General features: G+C 36.4%; 2 protein-coding genes across 3 annotated transcripts; one reads left to right on the top strand and one right to left on the bottom strand.

Moving 5' to 3' along the window:
* Positions 1–718: 718 nt before the first annotated feature.
* Positions 719–11753, top strand: LOC115410297 (interleukin-21 receptor-like). 2 transcript variants are annotated; one of them, XM_030121895.1, is made up of 8 exons: positions 719–851; positions 4813–4942; positions 5036–5226; positions 5318–5475; positions 6308–6485; positions 6597–6702; positions 9922–10000; positions 10070–11753. In XM_030121895.1, the coding sequence occupies exons 1-8, from the start codon at positions 770–772 to the stop codon at positions 10553–10555; spliced, it is 1410 nt and encodes a 469-aa protein (XP_029977755.1). In that variant the 5' UTR covers positions 719–769; the 3' UTR covers positions 10556–11753. The 2 variants fall into 2 exon arrangements, with proteins under 2 accessions (XP_029977755.1, XP_029977754.1); XM_030121894.1 differs by having other exon boundaries at positions 719–866.
* Positions 10793–17008, bottom strand: LOC115410298 (SUMO-conjugating enzyme UBC9-B). The gene is made up of 7 exons (XM_030121896.1): positions 16866–17008; positions 15484–15562; positions 15271–15354; positions 14756–14828; positions 13940–14049; positions 13106–13185; positions 10793–11579 (listed from the first exon to the last, which is right to left on the bottom strand). The coding sequence occupies exons 2-7, from the start codon at positions 15547–15549 to the stop codon at positions 11516–11518; spliced, it is 477 nt and encodes a 158-aa protein (XP_029977756.1). The 5' UTR covers positions 15550–15562; positions 16866–17008; the 3' UTR covers positions 10793–11515.
* Positions 17009–17834: the final 826 nt, after the last annotated feature.

Genomic DNA, 17834 nt, shown 5'->3' with positions numbered 1-17834 from the left:
ACCCCTTTTATGGATAAAAACTGAAATTAATCATGTACACTGTGTGATCTGTAAAAAAAAAAAAAAAAAAAATCCATCACAATGACAATGTGTAGTGTTTAGACTTTTTATTCATCTGTACTTCATTGTGAGATTTAAGGAATGCCTCACTTAACAGACATTACCATCACAGTGTTTTGCTAAATGGGTGATTATTAATGACGCAAAGGAGCTTGTTGTGTGTATTTTTAGTGCACTGTCAGTCAGCTGTTCAGTCAAACATAATCAACAGTACTGATGTGAATGCTGAGTACATGTTCTTACGCTATGTCTTGGTTATTTCAGACACATGAAGACATTTTAAAGGTGTTCAAAGAATCGCGTACATTCATCTTAGTTCACTAGTGTTGAGTTCATTAAACAGAGGCAGGATGATTTTTCAATAATTTGATTTTTTAAGAGTAAGAATCACATCTAGAGTCCAGCTAAGTAATGCAAACTTTATGTAATAAAGTGTTTCCACAGACTGATGAACGTTGACTGTGATGTTGAACGATACTGCGGGTTTGGTATCGTTACAGTCTCGTCACTGTCACACACTTTCCATTTTAAACCTGCTCTCTTAAAACAGCACATCCTCTCCACCATGGTCACATGAGAGGTGATAGCTATCTGTGTGAAAGACTGATACCTCCCTCTTTCCGTTTTCATTAAAATCAGTTTTGTTGAGAGTGTCATGACTTAATTGAGCGCACGCAGGACTGAGGTGACATCTGAGTGGACTGACGCGATGGATCTGAGTTCTGCACAGAGGCTGAATCTGCTCATCATCATCATCCTGCTCACATCTCACAGCATTGTGTATCCTGATGGTAATCTTATCTCAGGTCGTCCTTGCCGGTGTTCTGCATATGTTAAAATGTTCACTTATACAGCTTGTACCCATGTATTTGAGTAACTGATGAGCTGATCAGAGGAGCTAATTATAAAGGGAAAACAATCGTGAAATTGTGTGATTTTAACATTTCTCCTACTGGTATGGGCAATTGAAAGATTTTTCATTACTTATTTTAAAATGGATGTTTTCGTTGAGATGGGGAAAAAGCAAAAATATACTCTGAGGTTGAGCTGAAGCTAAAATTTAACAAAATACCTTCCAAAATTATAGTGTTTTACTTCAATTTTGTGTTATTTTGTCACTAGCAGGTGAGTTGGGAACCACAATTAGAACTTTGAATACAAAAAAAAATCACAGAAACGACAGGAAGATACTCATGTTCGCTGAAAGTCTTAAGATGTTTTGCACAGAATGAAGATTGGATATTCTTGTATCCATCTTCAGAATCAGATGGAACAATTATATCAAACAATATCACATTTTATATTGAAATATCTGAAGTATTCATCACTGGCTCAGTCACTATGTCAGTGGGGGTGACTCGCAAAATGCAGCGTTTAGTTTTCAGTTATTTCACTTTTCGTGTGAACCTCAGGCAAGAGAGTAAAGGGGGTGTATATTTTTAAATATAACTTTCAAGTAATCCATCATTTTAACCCTTTCATGCATGAATTATGAGAACATTAATCAAGATTTTTTTCTTTATTCCTCTTTGGGCATTAAAAAAACAATGCGATTAATTTTTATTATTTTTTTTTTAATAGAGCTATTATTCATGGAGTTGCAAAAATGTCCACCAAGCTGGACACCACATGTTTAAGTTTTGATGCAAAGAAACATGTATTCACTGATATACTGTGTGAAAACTATGAAATAAAAACATTAAATGATGCTAATTTGATGTTTTCTCACATTTTAACATACACTACAAACAAAAACTTATGGATATTTAAAATTTTTGGGCTACTTTTTTCAGTTGGGATTCTTGCACAACGCTTTTTACTTTGTTGTGTGTGAATTGAATTGAAACACATTTTTTTAATGACCAGACATAGTTTTATTTCCAAATGGCAAAAATGACAAAAAGTGACAAAAAAAAAAAGAAAGAAAGAAATATCCTTAACTTTTGGTTTGTAGTTTATTCTAATACTAGTCATTACTCACTTCATGGATATAATATGCCAAATAAAAAAAAAAACTTTTGTTGTTAATTACAGTCTAATAACCATAACAAAGAACTGATTTACACTCAAACATGTTAGATCAGGTTACTCAAGAACAGCAAAGTTACAGAAATGTTTTCAATTGCAGTGTATGGGATGGTGCATCAGTGTCCACTGTGTTGGCTGATATGAAACTAAAACAACAAAATCCATGAATATATAAGAGAACAGCTGTAGAATGGCTGTCCACTGGAGTGACCACTATGCATGAAAGGGTTAATGCAGATATATTTACCTGAAAACCTACAACCTCTTCTATGATTCAATATTACAATAAGAATCTCTTTATAATGTTCATTACTGGCTCAGTAATTCAGTGACTGGTCCTTGTACAGGGATACTATGAATCTACGGTCTGTGGGACCGATTTTAAGGTAGGGTGAGAAGGGTGTTGGTCATTTTATACACTGACTCATATGAGGATTAAAAAAAATGTGATCAAATTAGTGCCAGTGCAGTCACAGGTATTAAAAACAGTAAAATATCTGATTTACTTGTCATATAGTTATCTATGTTTGTTGACTTGTGGACCACATTCACTGGTGTCTGTAGGTCTTTGAGATGTCTGTGAAATTTGTGAGGTCTAATCTACTTTAACCCATAAAGACCCAAACAGCCATTGACGACCAAAATCATCTACTAACGTAAAATGTTTAATACCTGTTGATCCATTAATCCTATCAATACATGTAAATAATTGGTGTAAAATGCAGTTTGTCATCTTTTCATGGTCATCAGATATGACCCATTTGGACGTTCAGAGGCTCCATAGTGAATGTAGAAACACCATCATCTTCTACAACATTGATTCACCAGTAAAACCCGTGGAGTTTGACCAATGACAGTGGATGGAGACACTTGGATTATGTTCAGTTAAGGATATATTTTGCTGAAAAAGTCGCTTTTTCTTCAGTTTTTCCTGTTTTGATATAACCATCAACTTTAATCTGAGTTTTTAATGAACATCTATATGATCAATAAATTAAATATAGGAAAATACCTGATGTTCACTAAAGAAAACCACAAAATACAGAGGATAAGATATGTCATAGTAAATGGTGATAAATTACTTAAGAAAAGTTAAATATAGAGAAAAAAATATAAAGGAACGGCCATAAAGTAGCACTGGGTCTTTATGGGTTAATCATCTTTTAGCTATTTTTCTTTAATACATGCATATTGACCAAAAAAACAGGAAACTAGGGGTTAGTTGATAAAAAGAACTATCGATCAGCCAGCTTAATTGATCTATCAGAGATTTCAATCTAATGCTATTTCAGCCTGGTGTAAAGTTTTTGTAATATCTGAAATAAGAGCTTGACCCACTTTGACTTAAGTTGGTCAACTAGTGAAAATGGTCTTTAAACTGACAAAGTGGAAGTGCTGCTGGGTCTTCTTGGTGATTATCCACTGCTGTTCTTTGGAAACTTGTGGTGTGTCTTACTATTTGTAGTCAAAAATTAAATAAATAAATAAATAAATAAATATACAGTCTACTCTCGTTATACCGCCAACTTCCGTTCACGGCCAAATTGGCGGTATAGCGAAAATGGCGTTACAACGGGTTGCGTCCATAATGTGCATGTCTTTACTATATGATGTCTATGCTGCCTCCGTTAACCCGTTCTAATTGCGTTTCTAAATAAATCTTGATTCTGTTATGTTGTAAGGCAGGGATCGGCAACCTTTAACACTCAAAGAGCCATTTCGACCCGGTTTCCACGGAAAAGACAACACTGGGAGCCGCACCTCGGAGGTGCCACGGCGGCGCACCTCGGAGGTGCCGCGCCGCGCCGCTGGCGGTATAACGGTCGGGAAATCAATGGTATAAGTGTTGTTTGTGCATGGAACTGGGCTGGCGGATGGGGATAAGCGGAAATGGCGGTATAACGGCGGGCGGTTTAACGAGAGTAGACTGTATATATATAGATAGATTTTAAAGTTACTGTATTTGAGCATGTGGCCCTAATAGTGAGACCTAACCTAAGAAGTGTGGGATTTTTTTAAATTATTATTATGTTAATTCATATTTGTTTAATTTTTTTAATTATTATTTTTTAAATTTTTATTTTATTCATTCATTTTTAAATTTATTATTATTATTTTATTTATTATTATTTTAGTTTAGTTTGATTTAAATTTTTACATACATATTTTATTTTATTTTTTACATTTTTATATATATTTTTAAATTTAATTTAATTTTTATTTTCTTCTTTTTCTTCTTTTTTTCAATCCTTTCTTTTTTCTCTTTCTTTTTTTTTCTTCCCCCTCACATCTCCCTCCTTCAGTTCATTAAAGTGATTGCGTGAAGGTGGGTAACTCACTGGTTAAAAAAGCCCCGATGTAGACCAGAGGTCGCAACCCGTTGGCTGTATTTTAAATGATTGCCATGAAGTAATGAAGGCATTTCGTTTTTACACAAATCCTACAGTGTGCCTTGGAATATTTTTGAAAATCTTGCATGTTAATGTGGATTTTTTTCTGACTCCAAATAGTGAAAATGGTCTTCTTGGTATTTATAAAAAAAAAAAAAAAAAAAAAAAAAAAAACCTAAAAACTTCACACCTAGATCCATCATTTTAATGTGTGCTCTTAATGTAATATTCAAAAAGTGAAATATGCAATCTCTAAAATCTGTCATTCCTGTTTGGACAAAATGTGTCTTCACTCAATACAGTGCAAATAAAACAGCACCTGTTGGTTTTCTAGGAGTGAAACATGGGCTTCGATGTGTTAATGACTTCTTATCCATCATCAACTGCTCCGTGCTGAACCTCACACCATCAGGAAACACCTCGGACACTGACAGCCCCTTCTGGCTTATTATAACAGATGAAATGTGAGGCTTTTCAAACAGAAACGTGTTCATTGTTACTTTAAATGTGATGGTGTTGTGCCTCATTTTTTTTTATTTCTTTCCCTCACTATTCAGAGATTACTTTGAGTGTATTCTGTCAAAGGCCAACAAAGATTACTTCTGTTCTGTGAACACCATGCCCAATCAACATCCTGACATCCCCTTTATGGATACAGATGAATATGAAATCTCACTCTGTCACAGCAAAAGTAATGGATCTGAAAGCTGCAAGTTACTGGAGGCGTCATACAAACCTGTGGAAAACAGTGAGCCCCATAGTTCTATAATACCTCTCTGTTGGTGCATATAAATGTCTGCCTCTGTTTGATTTCTCTCCTATATGTTTCTTCTGATCAGTTAAACCAAACCCACCGTGCTGCCTCACATTTTACCACAACTTAAGTCAACACCACTTCGCCTGGAAAAGCACTTACGAGGAATACAGCAGCTACACAGGTCTGGTCGACAACCTCATGTATCAGCTGCGGTACTACAGAACTGGAGACAAACACAATGTAAGAGTCAATGTGTAATCATATTTTGTTGCATGTTCTGTTGTGTTGTGTTGTGTTGTGTTGTGTTGTGTTATGTTACTTCATTTAATGTAAATGTTTTGCTTATTTTTTTCCACATTATTATTTTGCATACATTACGTTACATTATTTTGTTGTCTGTCATGTCATGTTATATTATGTTACACTGAATTATGTTATGTAACATTATGTAGATATTTCCCATGTGTTTCTGACACATTGAAGAACAATTATAAGCCTTTCATAACTGTCAACTGATTATTTCTGGTCATTTTATGCCACTGGTATAATATAAACCTAACATTTGTTTATTTATATACATACAATACTACTAATGAAGAAAAACACATATATAAAACTGATATTGTTGTTTACTTATAACACATTTAACATAAATAAAGTAAATACGCAAAGAAATTACTGATAATATAAAAAATGAAAATGAGGCAGAAGTAGCGACAATACATGACATTTCTAGATTGCTGTGTTTACAGTATACAGGTGAAAGGAGATGAGGGCCCTGATTATGCAAAAATAATTGTGGTTAGCTCTAGTTAGTGCAATATGGGGATTAGGTAATAGTTGTGAAACATGTTTCTCACTTCTTCGCTAATGTGCCACTTCCACTTCCACTTCCTCTCACCTACTCTGTACTGTATCTTTGACCCCTCTCTGTCTCTGTGTGGAAGGAAAATGTCTCTGTATGTATGGTTCGAACATAATGTGGTTTGAAATCCTAGTAAGTGGTGCAAATAGGCCCCCATACACCACGTTTCTCTCCAGCGTGGACTCTTATTATGTCCTCACATTCCAGGCAACAGCCCATGTTATCAACACAGAAAGCACTGACTTCTCTATGGATGATAATAAACTCCTGCCAGACACTGAGTATGCCGCCAAATTGCGGTCCAGCCCCAATCAGGTTTCTTACAAGGGACAGTGGAGCGACTGGTCGTCTGAGGTTCACTGGAGGACTGTGCCAGCCATGAAAGGTACGTCAGGTCTTCAAATAAACCACATCAACAAATTGAAATTAACTTCACTGATTCATTTTCTGCTTTTGGAGCCACATTTTTTGTTCTGTTACTTTCTCCCTCAAACAGATGATGACCAAACAAACGCATTTGCTCTTGAGCTGGTGATGACGTTCATCCCTTTTTGTGTGATCCTGCCAGTGGTGTTATTTTTGTGCTTTGTTCCTTTGAAAAGGTATGGTCCTACTGCAGATTTTGGTCAAATCACAACTGAGTGAATGGGATTTTGCATGAACACTATATTTATATATCTCCCTAAACAATAATCAGTTAAAAGGAAAATGCTACAATAAATAGTTTTATCAGCAAAAAGTTCTTAACCCATACAGACCCAAACCTCCACTGGGGACCAAAAGCATCTACTGATGTAAAATGTTTAATACCTGTTGATCTAATAAACCTATCAATCCATATAAATAATTGGTGTAAAATGCAGTTTGTTATTTTTTCATGGTCATCAGGTATGACCCATTTGGACGTTCAGAGGCTCTGTAGTTACCATGGAAACACCATCATCTTCTACAACATTGATTCACCAGTAAAACCCATAGACTTTGATCAGTGACAGTGGACCACCAAGATCTGCACACGCGGCGGCTCCACCCGGGCCCACGCCCAAGGCTTCCTTGCTCACCGCGGCGGCCCTCCTACTCGTACTTGTTTTTATGTTCAATTAATGTTAACTTTGCTGAAAAAGTCACTTTTTCTTCACTTTTTCTCTGTGTTGATGTAATAACCTTTGAATAAACTCAGAGTTTTCATGAAAATCTAAATTAAATTGACAGTAAATGAAATACAGGAAAATACATGGTTTACAGTGAAAAATGCAAAACACAGAGGATAATACTAAAATAAAAGGTGATAAATCACTTAGGACAGGTTAAATAGATGGAAAATTTCATTTGGGAACTGTGGCAAAAATAGCACTGGGTCTTTATGGGTTAATATGAAAAGTAAAAGTAATCATTGTGCTGTGAGATGTTCCGTCAGTAGTTTTTGATTCATGTAACTGTTGCATTACTGTGTATATTGCAATTTATTGCAGCAGATGTCCATTCTACCACAATCCATCATAATCTAACATTATATATTTTCTTTGAGAACTGTTTATTTTTAAAAAAGTTATGTCAACTTTTTGTGAGTTTATTTGAAAGAAAATGTTCAACCTGTAAGGCAACATTTAATGCTTCAATTTATCAGAAATCAGCTCATTTGGAGTTTTATTGATTTCACTGAACAAGAGATATATGCAAAATTAATCTGTGAGGTAACGAAAGCTATCAGACAGATTTAGTGAAGGAGACAATACTTTTACCTCTGCGATGTTGTGCTGTTAAAATATAAAGTTAGATTACATTTAAGTAGGGGAGACTGGATATGGTTGTCACACTTTTTACCCTAGAATCTGCTTAAAACTCGATTTTGGGCTATAGCTCTTTTTTTTTTTTTTTTAAGGTAACACAGAGCTTGTGAGTTAATGTCAAAGTACATGACATCTCTTTATTTTAACATACCACACACACATCAGGATAAGTGATAAAGGTTAGATACTAGAAGCAAAAACAAGACACACCCTGATGTGCCTCAAGAAGAGATGTATTGAGATTAAAAAAAAAACAAAAAAAAACAACCAACTGCTATGACTACCAGAATATGATTGAAAGATATGATGTTAAGGACGGGGCATCTGTTTAACACAATGCTTTATATTGACATAATGTAATGCAGTTTCATAAAACACACACCCTGATGTGCCTCAAGAAGAGATGTATTGAGATAAAAAAAACAAAACAAAAACTAACTGCTGTGACTACCAGAATATGATTGAAAGATATGATGTTAAGGACGGGGTATCTGTTTAGCACAGTGCTTTATGTTGACATAATGTAATGCAGTTTCATGAAACATGACCATGCAGTACAATATTTTGATCAACTGTTCAGTCCTGTGTATAGAACATACAAGTGTAAACACAATTCAAGCTCAGAAAGTGTTCTTAGCTGTATATAAAGGAATGGTTGTAACCCTTTTTTAAAATGTGCAACAACTCCCTCTATTCCTCAGTACATTTCAGCTGCACTATTAGCACTTACATTACACCTAAAAAAAAAACAACAAAACTACAGTTTCATCTTGTACAAATCATATAAATTTATCTGCAGTCACATAATCTCTAAGAAAATAGAATCTTGGTCAGAAAATTTACATTAAAAATCAACCCCGTCTCAATAGAATCTGCATGTTGGATGTATGATCAGGGAGGAAAGGGGAAGATAATGAAATAATCCTTTGACTCCTACTGTATATTCTTTGAATCTGACAAATCCAGGATATTAGGGTTAGGGTTAACCCTAATCCGATGGTTGTTTTTCAGGGTTGTAATGAGTGCGTGTCTTTATTTCTAACAAGAAACAAGTAGGAAATAAGTGCACATCGTTCAAACACACACACAGAAATTAGAAGTTAATAGCCTCTTCATGTAAAGTTGATATTAATGTGATTTGTATTCAGTAAATCTTCCATTCTCTTGGGTTGACTGGATGTTTTCTTAAATAATCTTATGTTATATCACACATTCAGAATGCCATGGACCTTTGTGGTCTTTTATACTTTTCTCCGTCCACATGATTCCAGATAACTCCTACAATATTCTTTTTTTTTGTCTGAAATTATTTTTTGTTGTTAATACTGTCTACATATTTACTGTATGTTCCTGTAGTACATATTATTAAGAGAGATGAGAAATGTATGTGTGGTTATGCATTTAAAAAAAAAAAAAAAAACAAATATTGTAGAAGCAGTATGGGATCATCTGGACAGAGAAAATTATAAAAGACCACAAAGTCTCTGGGACATTCAAAAGTGTGTAATAAAGGATTATTTAAGAAAATGAGTTGGAAGATTTACTGAATCCAAATGGAGGTCACACCAAATACTGACTTCACCTGCTGAAGCTTTTTAGTTCTGATTTTGTGTGTGCATATTTCCAAACTGTGCATATATTTCCTGCACATTTATTACAAATAAAGAACACACACCCATTACAACCTTTCTTTTGACAATGGGCCTCAGCAACACTTTTTACACACTGTATTTAATATTATTGCACACATAGGTTTTATAACCTGGGCACATATTTTGTTCTTTTTTTTATTGTGGCATACCTTCTTTTTTTGCAACATGGGGAGCAACGTTCCAATTCCATCGTACCGTGTAGCTAGTACGCCTGCGCAATGACAAAAAAAAAGATTTATCTTATCTTTAAAAAACAACAAAGCTAAAAGCTGCCCAAGAATTTTGCAGAACAGTGTATATTCTTTGAGGAATTGGTGGTGTTACATCTCAACCATACCCAATCTCTATTTCTCAACTACTACACTCCTCACAATTACAGGTGGAGGCAAAGAGTTTTCATCCCAACTCCTGAACCATACTTCCAAACCCTGTACAGTGACTGCCATGGAGATTTTAAGGTAAGTTTACCCTTCACATATCATACTAATAACTTATTAGAGCATCACTAAATACCGCTGTGATCACAGAGTTGGGTGGTGATGCAAGCAAACCCAACAGACATGTTGAAGACAGAGGAAACGCTCCAGATCGACACCCTGACAAAGTGTGCAGAGGAGGAAGAATGCTGCCCACCCCTGTTTCCCCACCGCTACCTAAGTGAAGGCAGCACATACAGTAACCTGATGGAGCCGATGAGCTGTGACACAGGTCTACCGGGTGTCCCATACGCTGTGAGCTCCCTGCAGAGTACCAGTTTCAGCTCAGACTCCTTCAACCCCACCGAAGGAGACTCCGGCTGCTGGCTCTGCAGTGACCAGTCTCTGGAGCAAAGTCCTTCCTGGTACTGCAACGAGTACTGCACCCTGAGTTCATTCCAGCAGTGTGGGATGGTCCCAGCACACCACCACCACGGGGATCCTGCAGTGAAACCCCCTCCACAGATGATCACTGGGGAGGACATCATCGAAGAAACACAAGGGCTTTGTGTGTATAAAGATGAAGGAATTGTTTAACCACAAAACCTAAAATGACCATCAGCATGTCCTTGAGGAGGCACTTGTATGTAAATATCTGACATTACTGTGTAACCGTGCAGTTATTGAGTTAGCTGACAGTAGATTGTATATAACCTGTCAAGTTTTTTTTTTAATCCCCAACATTGCCTTCATTTTTCCTGATATTGTAGTTTGTGTCCCACACGATATTCTGAGCTGAAAACACACTTTGCTTCTATAATAAGAGACACTGCACAGGTTTTGTAGAAAGTTTTATTTACGCCAACACATACATGAACAAAGCACCATATAACCTTAAAGTCTGATACAGAAGTAAGCCTACCTGCCCCAGTCATTGTGGCCATTTTTATTTATTCCAAAGCAAAACACTCTGAATAACAAAAAGACAGCCAAGGCAGCAGATTCTATCATATATTACAGCATGCTGAATAGAAAACCTGGGAAAGAGAATTAGACAGAGCCATCTAGAGACACTAGTGAGATACAACAGTATAAAAGTGCCATTCATTATACAGCAGTCGAAATACTGACAATGAAATAAGCTAATTTTACATTAAATGTATGGAAAATAAAGGGGGAAACAAAGTAAAAGACCCTGTGAGAGAGCAGAGTAAAACAAAAAGACACTTTCTTTCTTGAACATTGATGACAGCCAGCTTGCATGGAGTTGACGAAACTGGTACCGAGCTGTGTCCCTTGCACCACATAAGACAATGTTTAAAAAGAAATGACTGGGGTGCTGAAGCACCCATCCCCTCCCAGCATAACGTGCCAACCGGCATTTAAGAACAAAAAGATGATAGGTCAGGAGGGCGGATGGCACAGAATGTGTGGAGTTTAAATAGAAGTCTTTAAGCAAGTCCCGATGTGAGAGGAGCACATTCATTGAGAGACTGAGCGGGGAGGTGATTCTTGTTAAACCCATTCCTTCTGCCGCAGCCAAGCGAGACTTCGCCCTTACGATGGAGAGAATTTTTTGGCTTGTGCTCGAACTCTTTTTTCATATTCTACTCTGTTTTGGCTGAAAGGGAGAGAGAAATACCTTGAGTTACCAGAATGATCATCTCCCACTGTCCCATTTTACTGCAAAATTCATCTTCAGACCATTAGAAACAACCCATATAGTTGGGAGCATTAAAAAGAGCAAAAGAAAAAAAATGTGTACTATCTCATTCCTTCATTAAAGCAATATAGCAATATTAAAGACAGACTTTAGAGGTTTTGAGATCCAAACTGTTGGAGTGTCATTCAAGCAAAACACACACTTCTAGTGTATAGAACAAGGATTTGTGTCATTTTCTACATAATGAGCTCCTAATTTTTTTAAGGTTACGTGCCATTTACTTCTATAAAGTTATTGTACAGGGACAAGTAGTAAAATTAGGACCAATTGTCCTGTATCTCACTGGCATGTTCTAACAAGATTCAATAACAACTTGAATTTGCTAGGTTGTCAGGTTTGGCCGCTATATGTTAGAGTCCTGTGGTTTTGATGCAGGAGATCAAGCTCCCAAAAAGTGAGTTCGACCCTTCAAGGTCACAGACCCATATGAAAGTCCATATATGACTTCGCGTCAGTGCTCAATAGTAACTATACTGATATCTCTATTTCCATTTTATAAGCCCTCAAAATATGGACCATTACATAAACTTTGTAGACACTGTCCCAAGGAAGCTACAGGGGTTGGACAAAATAATGGAAACACCTTAAAAAAAAAATCAACAAAATATAATTTAATATGGTGTAGGTCTGCCTTTTGCGGCAATTACAGCCTCAATTCTCCGAGGTATTGATTCATACTTGTGAATTGTTTCCAAAGGAATTTTAAGCCATTCTTCAGTTAGAATACCCTCCAACTCTTTTAGAGACGATGGCGGTGGAAATCGACGTCTTACTTGAATCTCTAAAACTGACCATAAATGCTCAATAATGTTGAGGTCTGGGGACTGTGCCGGCCATACGAGATGCTCAACTTCATTAGAATGTTCCTCATGCCATTCTTTAACAATTCTAGCTGTATGAATTGGGGCATTATCATCTTGAGGTGAAGGTGTTTCCATTATTTTGTCCAACCCCTGTACATATACAATTTGAAATTAATCCAATTCATAGTTTCGTCAGAGAAGATGTGGTGATGTGATGAGGACCCTCTACCCTTAATCCTTCACAGAATGCATTTCCCATAAATGTGTAATCATTCTAGTCAAACATATTCCTGTCAGTCTGCAATAGTGGCAGGACTGCTAATATGTGGAAGTGCAAATAAGGCAGACTTATTCAGATGTAAAATATTAAAACCTGACTTTAAATGTCTGAACTTTACATAAAATCTACAGCAATTGTATAAAAGTTTGCACGACACTGCAAACATAACCCTTCATATGTGTCAGATCAGAAACAATCTGATTCTGTATACAACAGAATGAGTACCTTTACACTATATGTCTTTTCTGGCACACTTTGTAGAGCTTAGTTTTTTGAGAAGCATGGTCATGTGATTGTTAAAAAGATGAAGAGGCAATGTGATCAAGTCCAGGACCACTTACCAGTAGATTGTGTAGGCCTCTGCTTGGGCTGGATCCTGGATATTTGGCTCATTTAGGAGTTCCTGGATACCTAATAAGATCTGGAAGTTGAATAACCAATGAGACAAGAGATGCTATGAGGGGTTTAAAATAGGACAGACTCTATATTGGCCATCATGATTATCAAATATTTATATTTTTACAATTATTACTATCACTCACATATATCCAATTAAATAAACAGAATGGTGTTTTTGGCCAAGAAATGTCCTGCTCAGAACTATCTGATAGACTACTACTTGTTACATGTAGCCAAAAAATACTGAAGAGAAGAACGTGTATTTAGCATTACTCATTTACAATCCCCCAAACCGAGGGTGAAAATATCACTGAAATGCACATTATCCAATGTACTAGACAGTGAGCTTAAAAATGCATCTCAAAGTTTTAAGTCGGAGTTACTCTAAAGACAACATGATTTTCAGTTTCACTGCAAATGCAGATCGTTTCATTATCATTTACTGGTCTCCTTGACTACTAATAAAGAGTTTCCACCCTGAAAACAGACAGTGTTGATCCGGATTTTAAAATATGCTTAAAGACATAAATGGCCTTTGGTGAAATACTATCAGAGCTTTCCATTTTCCATACTTCTGCTCTTCCTTTTTGACATTTTACAGCCTACATCATGAAAACAGACTGTAGCTTTTTGATGTCGATATTCAGGAATAGTTTGATAAAAAATGATCAATATTGTAATTCACCAATATCCATTACTTGCACATAGATGAAATGGGTAACTCTGGTATGTTGGAAACCTGTAATGTAAATGACATGTACTCTGACCATCCTGACCTGCTTTATTGTGATGGCTGGTCTCCAGTCCTTGTCCTCTTCTAGAATTGATAGGCACACTGTGCCTGACGGATACACATTTGGATGGAACAGTGGCGGCTCAAATTTACCTGAAACACAAAATGTTAAGTACGTTTTTACCACAGATTCATTACAAATGTCAGACAAGAAAAACGAACTCTTAAAATGTCACTGCTTTTTTCTGCACAGTATAAAGTGACTGAAGTATTCCATTAGAAAGGCAACAGCTTCCGTTATTCACGCAACCAACCTTAATGTTATTTAAATGTGACCTTCAAAAATCAGACACAGCTGCCACCAAGGTCCCTGTTCCTGGATATCTGAGGTAATGTGTGAAAGAATGCTTGGCCTTGTGCATGTCTATTGTGCTGATGAAATTTGTTTCACACAACAGGCCACTATTTACATTTAATTAAATGTTGAGACAGCTTCATATGAGTAAATACAAGTAAAAAGCATCTCTGGCATTTGGCAGAAACCTTAGCGTTTCTGTGAGAATGGCAAAATTTAGACCAACTAGCCATCTGACGTCTCATTCCCATAGAGGGGAGTCCAGAAATGAGCTGTCATGTTGCCCTGTCAGGTATCAAATCAAACAGCCCTGTGGAAAACCTTGTTACCAAGTTAAACACCTGGTTTTAATTACAGAAAAATCCATTGTCTGTGTAGGAAAAAGTTTTCACAAAATCCTATCTACTTAGAAACAGATACATTTTAAAACCATCTGCTTAAACAAAAAAAGTACACAGTAACATTTGTGTTTATACTGAAAACAGATCAGACACAATGACTCACATTTTGGAGGTGAAGAAGGATAGTCGTCCTTGAACAACATGCGAAGTTTGAAAAGGCCTCCTTCCCATGGAGTCTGAGGGAGATGCATTCATTTAAACAGCTGATCATAAGATTTTCACCAACCAAATATAATTTTTATTGCTTGGTCATTGTCAATTCAGTGTACAGAGTGGGTTTAAATAATTTTCACGAATCTCCAAAACAGCAAAACTACAATTAAACCCTTTTTAATTACACACAGTTTTTAATAGTATAGTACATATGCATATTTATGCACACACACATTTTATAACCTGTGTATGGATTTTGTTGTTTTTATTGTTGCGTGCCTTCTTTTTTGCATCATGGAGAGCAGTACTCAGATTTAATTTTACCATGTATTTAGTATGCCTGTGCAATTACAATAAAGATTTCTTATCTTAAAAATGTCAGACTGGCTTGTTCCATTTTAAATACTGACAGTTAGTATATAAATTAAGCATGTACCATAAATAAAAACTAAAAAAATACATTACCCCTTTCTTGCCAGGAATAGCACATTCCCAATTCATGAGATTCATGGTTCCATCTGGATTTTTTGTTGGGACAGCAACAAATCCCTAAGAAAAGGAATAAGAGAGGAAACAGTTTGGTATCACTGTAAAAGTGGAGGATCACACACTATCTAATAATGCAGCCGGCTCAGCATCATGACCCACAACAAGTGCACCTCTTATGACCCTACTTACAAATGGATGGTCCTTCCGCCATGCTTTGCGCTCCTGGGCAAGCCGGCTCAATGCAATACCAGACATGATTTGTGGACTCCTGCAAAAAAAAAAAAAAAAAATAAATAAAATAAAATACATAGAATGAAACCATGTCTAACATCAGGCCTGACTAATGAGGACAGATGTGAAAGCATTGTATAGTAGTTTATTTTTTGAGTGAAAACCAATGAACTGATTGAAGATTATTAGACCGATAACCAAGTGGCCATTTAAATTAATTCTGGGGCAAAGATGCCATACAATTACTGCCCCATTTCTCAAATGTGACGAATTAACATGTTCAATTACTGAAAAGAAAAACAAAAAACAAAACAAAAAAACATTAATCTTTGCAATATCTTGGTTTTGTTATGCTGTTTGTAGAAAACTGTTTAATACATGATTTGGTTATGTTTCTCACTTCCTTCGACAAGTAAACGCCTTTCAAGAGGGAGAAATGTTCGTCAGATTAACTATCACGATGTCCAAAATAGAATCCAGTTTTGCGAAACCATTACAACGACAAGGATTAGAACCTATCATTTGCACATCTAATTACCTAGAACTGGAGGAATGGCGCTTTAGAGTTAATGACCAGAAACAAACAAAAACGTAACGCCATCAGCTAAGAGGACCAAATACTTATCAGCTTGAGCCACAGTAGAGTTGTACTCTGTGACAAACTTTAAATACTGCGCTAACAAGTATGAGTCGGAATTGAAGTCATGTTTTGATCTGCAAGTGTTAGATCAAACACATCTGGCATGCTAAGGGTGCTAGCCAAGTTAGCCGGTGGGGATACATGCCAAACAATGCTTTTTCTACCTCTCTGTGTTTCCTGTTGAAAAGACTCTGGAAAGAAAATAATTCACAGTCACTCTGTGTGATGTTCGTTTAATGTCAATATAAACTTTCTGTCAACGTAAACGTTTAAATACTGACTATCGAGGGTATCTGATAAACAAGCTAGCCGGTTAGCTAAATAAGCTAACTCGTGTGCGCCAGAATCGTGCTATATCCCAACAGGCGCTGGTGCTGTTAGCGACTGACACGGCCTGATGCAGCACAAAAATGCGCAATTGCACTTGATTTGGATAGAATTTTGGATCACTGAAAAGTGATCCCTGCTCTTCTTTAAACGCAAAATACAGTCTTCCCACGAACAGCCAACGGAGATATGAAATCTTGTGCAATTGGTAATTATACCATAACCCATTAAAGAAAAGGGACAAAGAACGCCAGAGCTAAAAGGCGCACATTTGTGCATTACAAAACTAGCGAAAATGGCGCAAACTGAAGCGGGTAAAATATCATAATACACGACAGAATTTACATGTTCCGCAATCGTGGTGTACTCCTACCTTTCAATGTGGCTGTATTGGCTCTAGTAATTACACGAAATGAATTAATCGTGCTCAAATCCCGTTAAACCTTGTAAAGTTTCCCTCCTGAAAAACCAACCGCTCCGAGTCCAACCAGACACAGACACAGTGAAGTGAGACAGTCATCCACCGAGTACTTCCGTCTTTGACTTATATACTTTAGGAAGACCAGTGCGAATTCATCATTTCACTGTGTTTAATAGTTTGAATTTAACCATTGAGGAATTTATAATAACAACATGCCATTAGTTAGAATAACTGACTGTAATTATTAATTGTCATTATCAGCGCAATACACGGACCTTTTAGACAACGAGTTGTCAAGTTGGAAAATAAAACTCACGTTTCAAAATCTAAAAGAGGGATGTTTTGTGGATTATCCTGCCTATCTTAGATACATTTATTTTTTATTGCTTCAGTAAATTAGGTTGCATTTTCCTCATTCCAAACATAATGAAAGCGCAGGCGCAAAACGTCACGATCATGCAAAACAACCATCGGATTTCTAGCTTGTCTAACATATCATCTTTGATCAGACTCGAGACCGTTTACATCTGTGCCGTTTTTCTTACACATTTGAAATAATAAAAAAGTGTGCATTTGCTTTAAAGAGATTTTATAACCTATTTCGGTCTGCAGGGGGACACATGTCCGAACATCTTTGTAAACTATTTAACAAATTCTTAGACAAAAATCTAATAGAGAATGCCATGTAGATTTGGGCAGGCAAACTTTTGGGCAACTATGCCACAACGGAGACGTTTAAGGAACAGTCACCTGAGGTCGCTGTTTACTAATGATAATCTCGTCAGGCATTTAAGACACCTGTGTGGTTTTCTGTCTGAAATCAGTGACATTGAATTTATAACACCATTTAATGTTTACTACATAGCATAAAAGAACAGTAGTACAATTTTAAGAAATCCTATAAACAAAGGTTTAATATTG

This window comes from Sphaeramia orbicularis, chromosome 19 (genome assembly GCF_902148855.1).
Source record: "Sphaeramia orbicularis chromosome 19, fSphaOr1.1, whole genome shotgun sequence".
NCBI lineage: Eukaryota > Metazoa > Chordata > Actinopteri > Kurtiformes > Apogonidae > Sphaeramia > Sphaeramia orbicularis.
The sequence above is the reverse complement of the archived record's forward strand: the minus strand, read 5'-3'. Positions and strand labels throughout refer to the sequence as shown.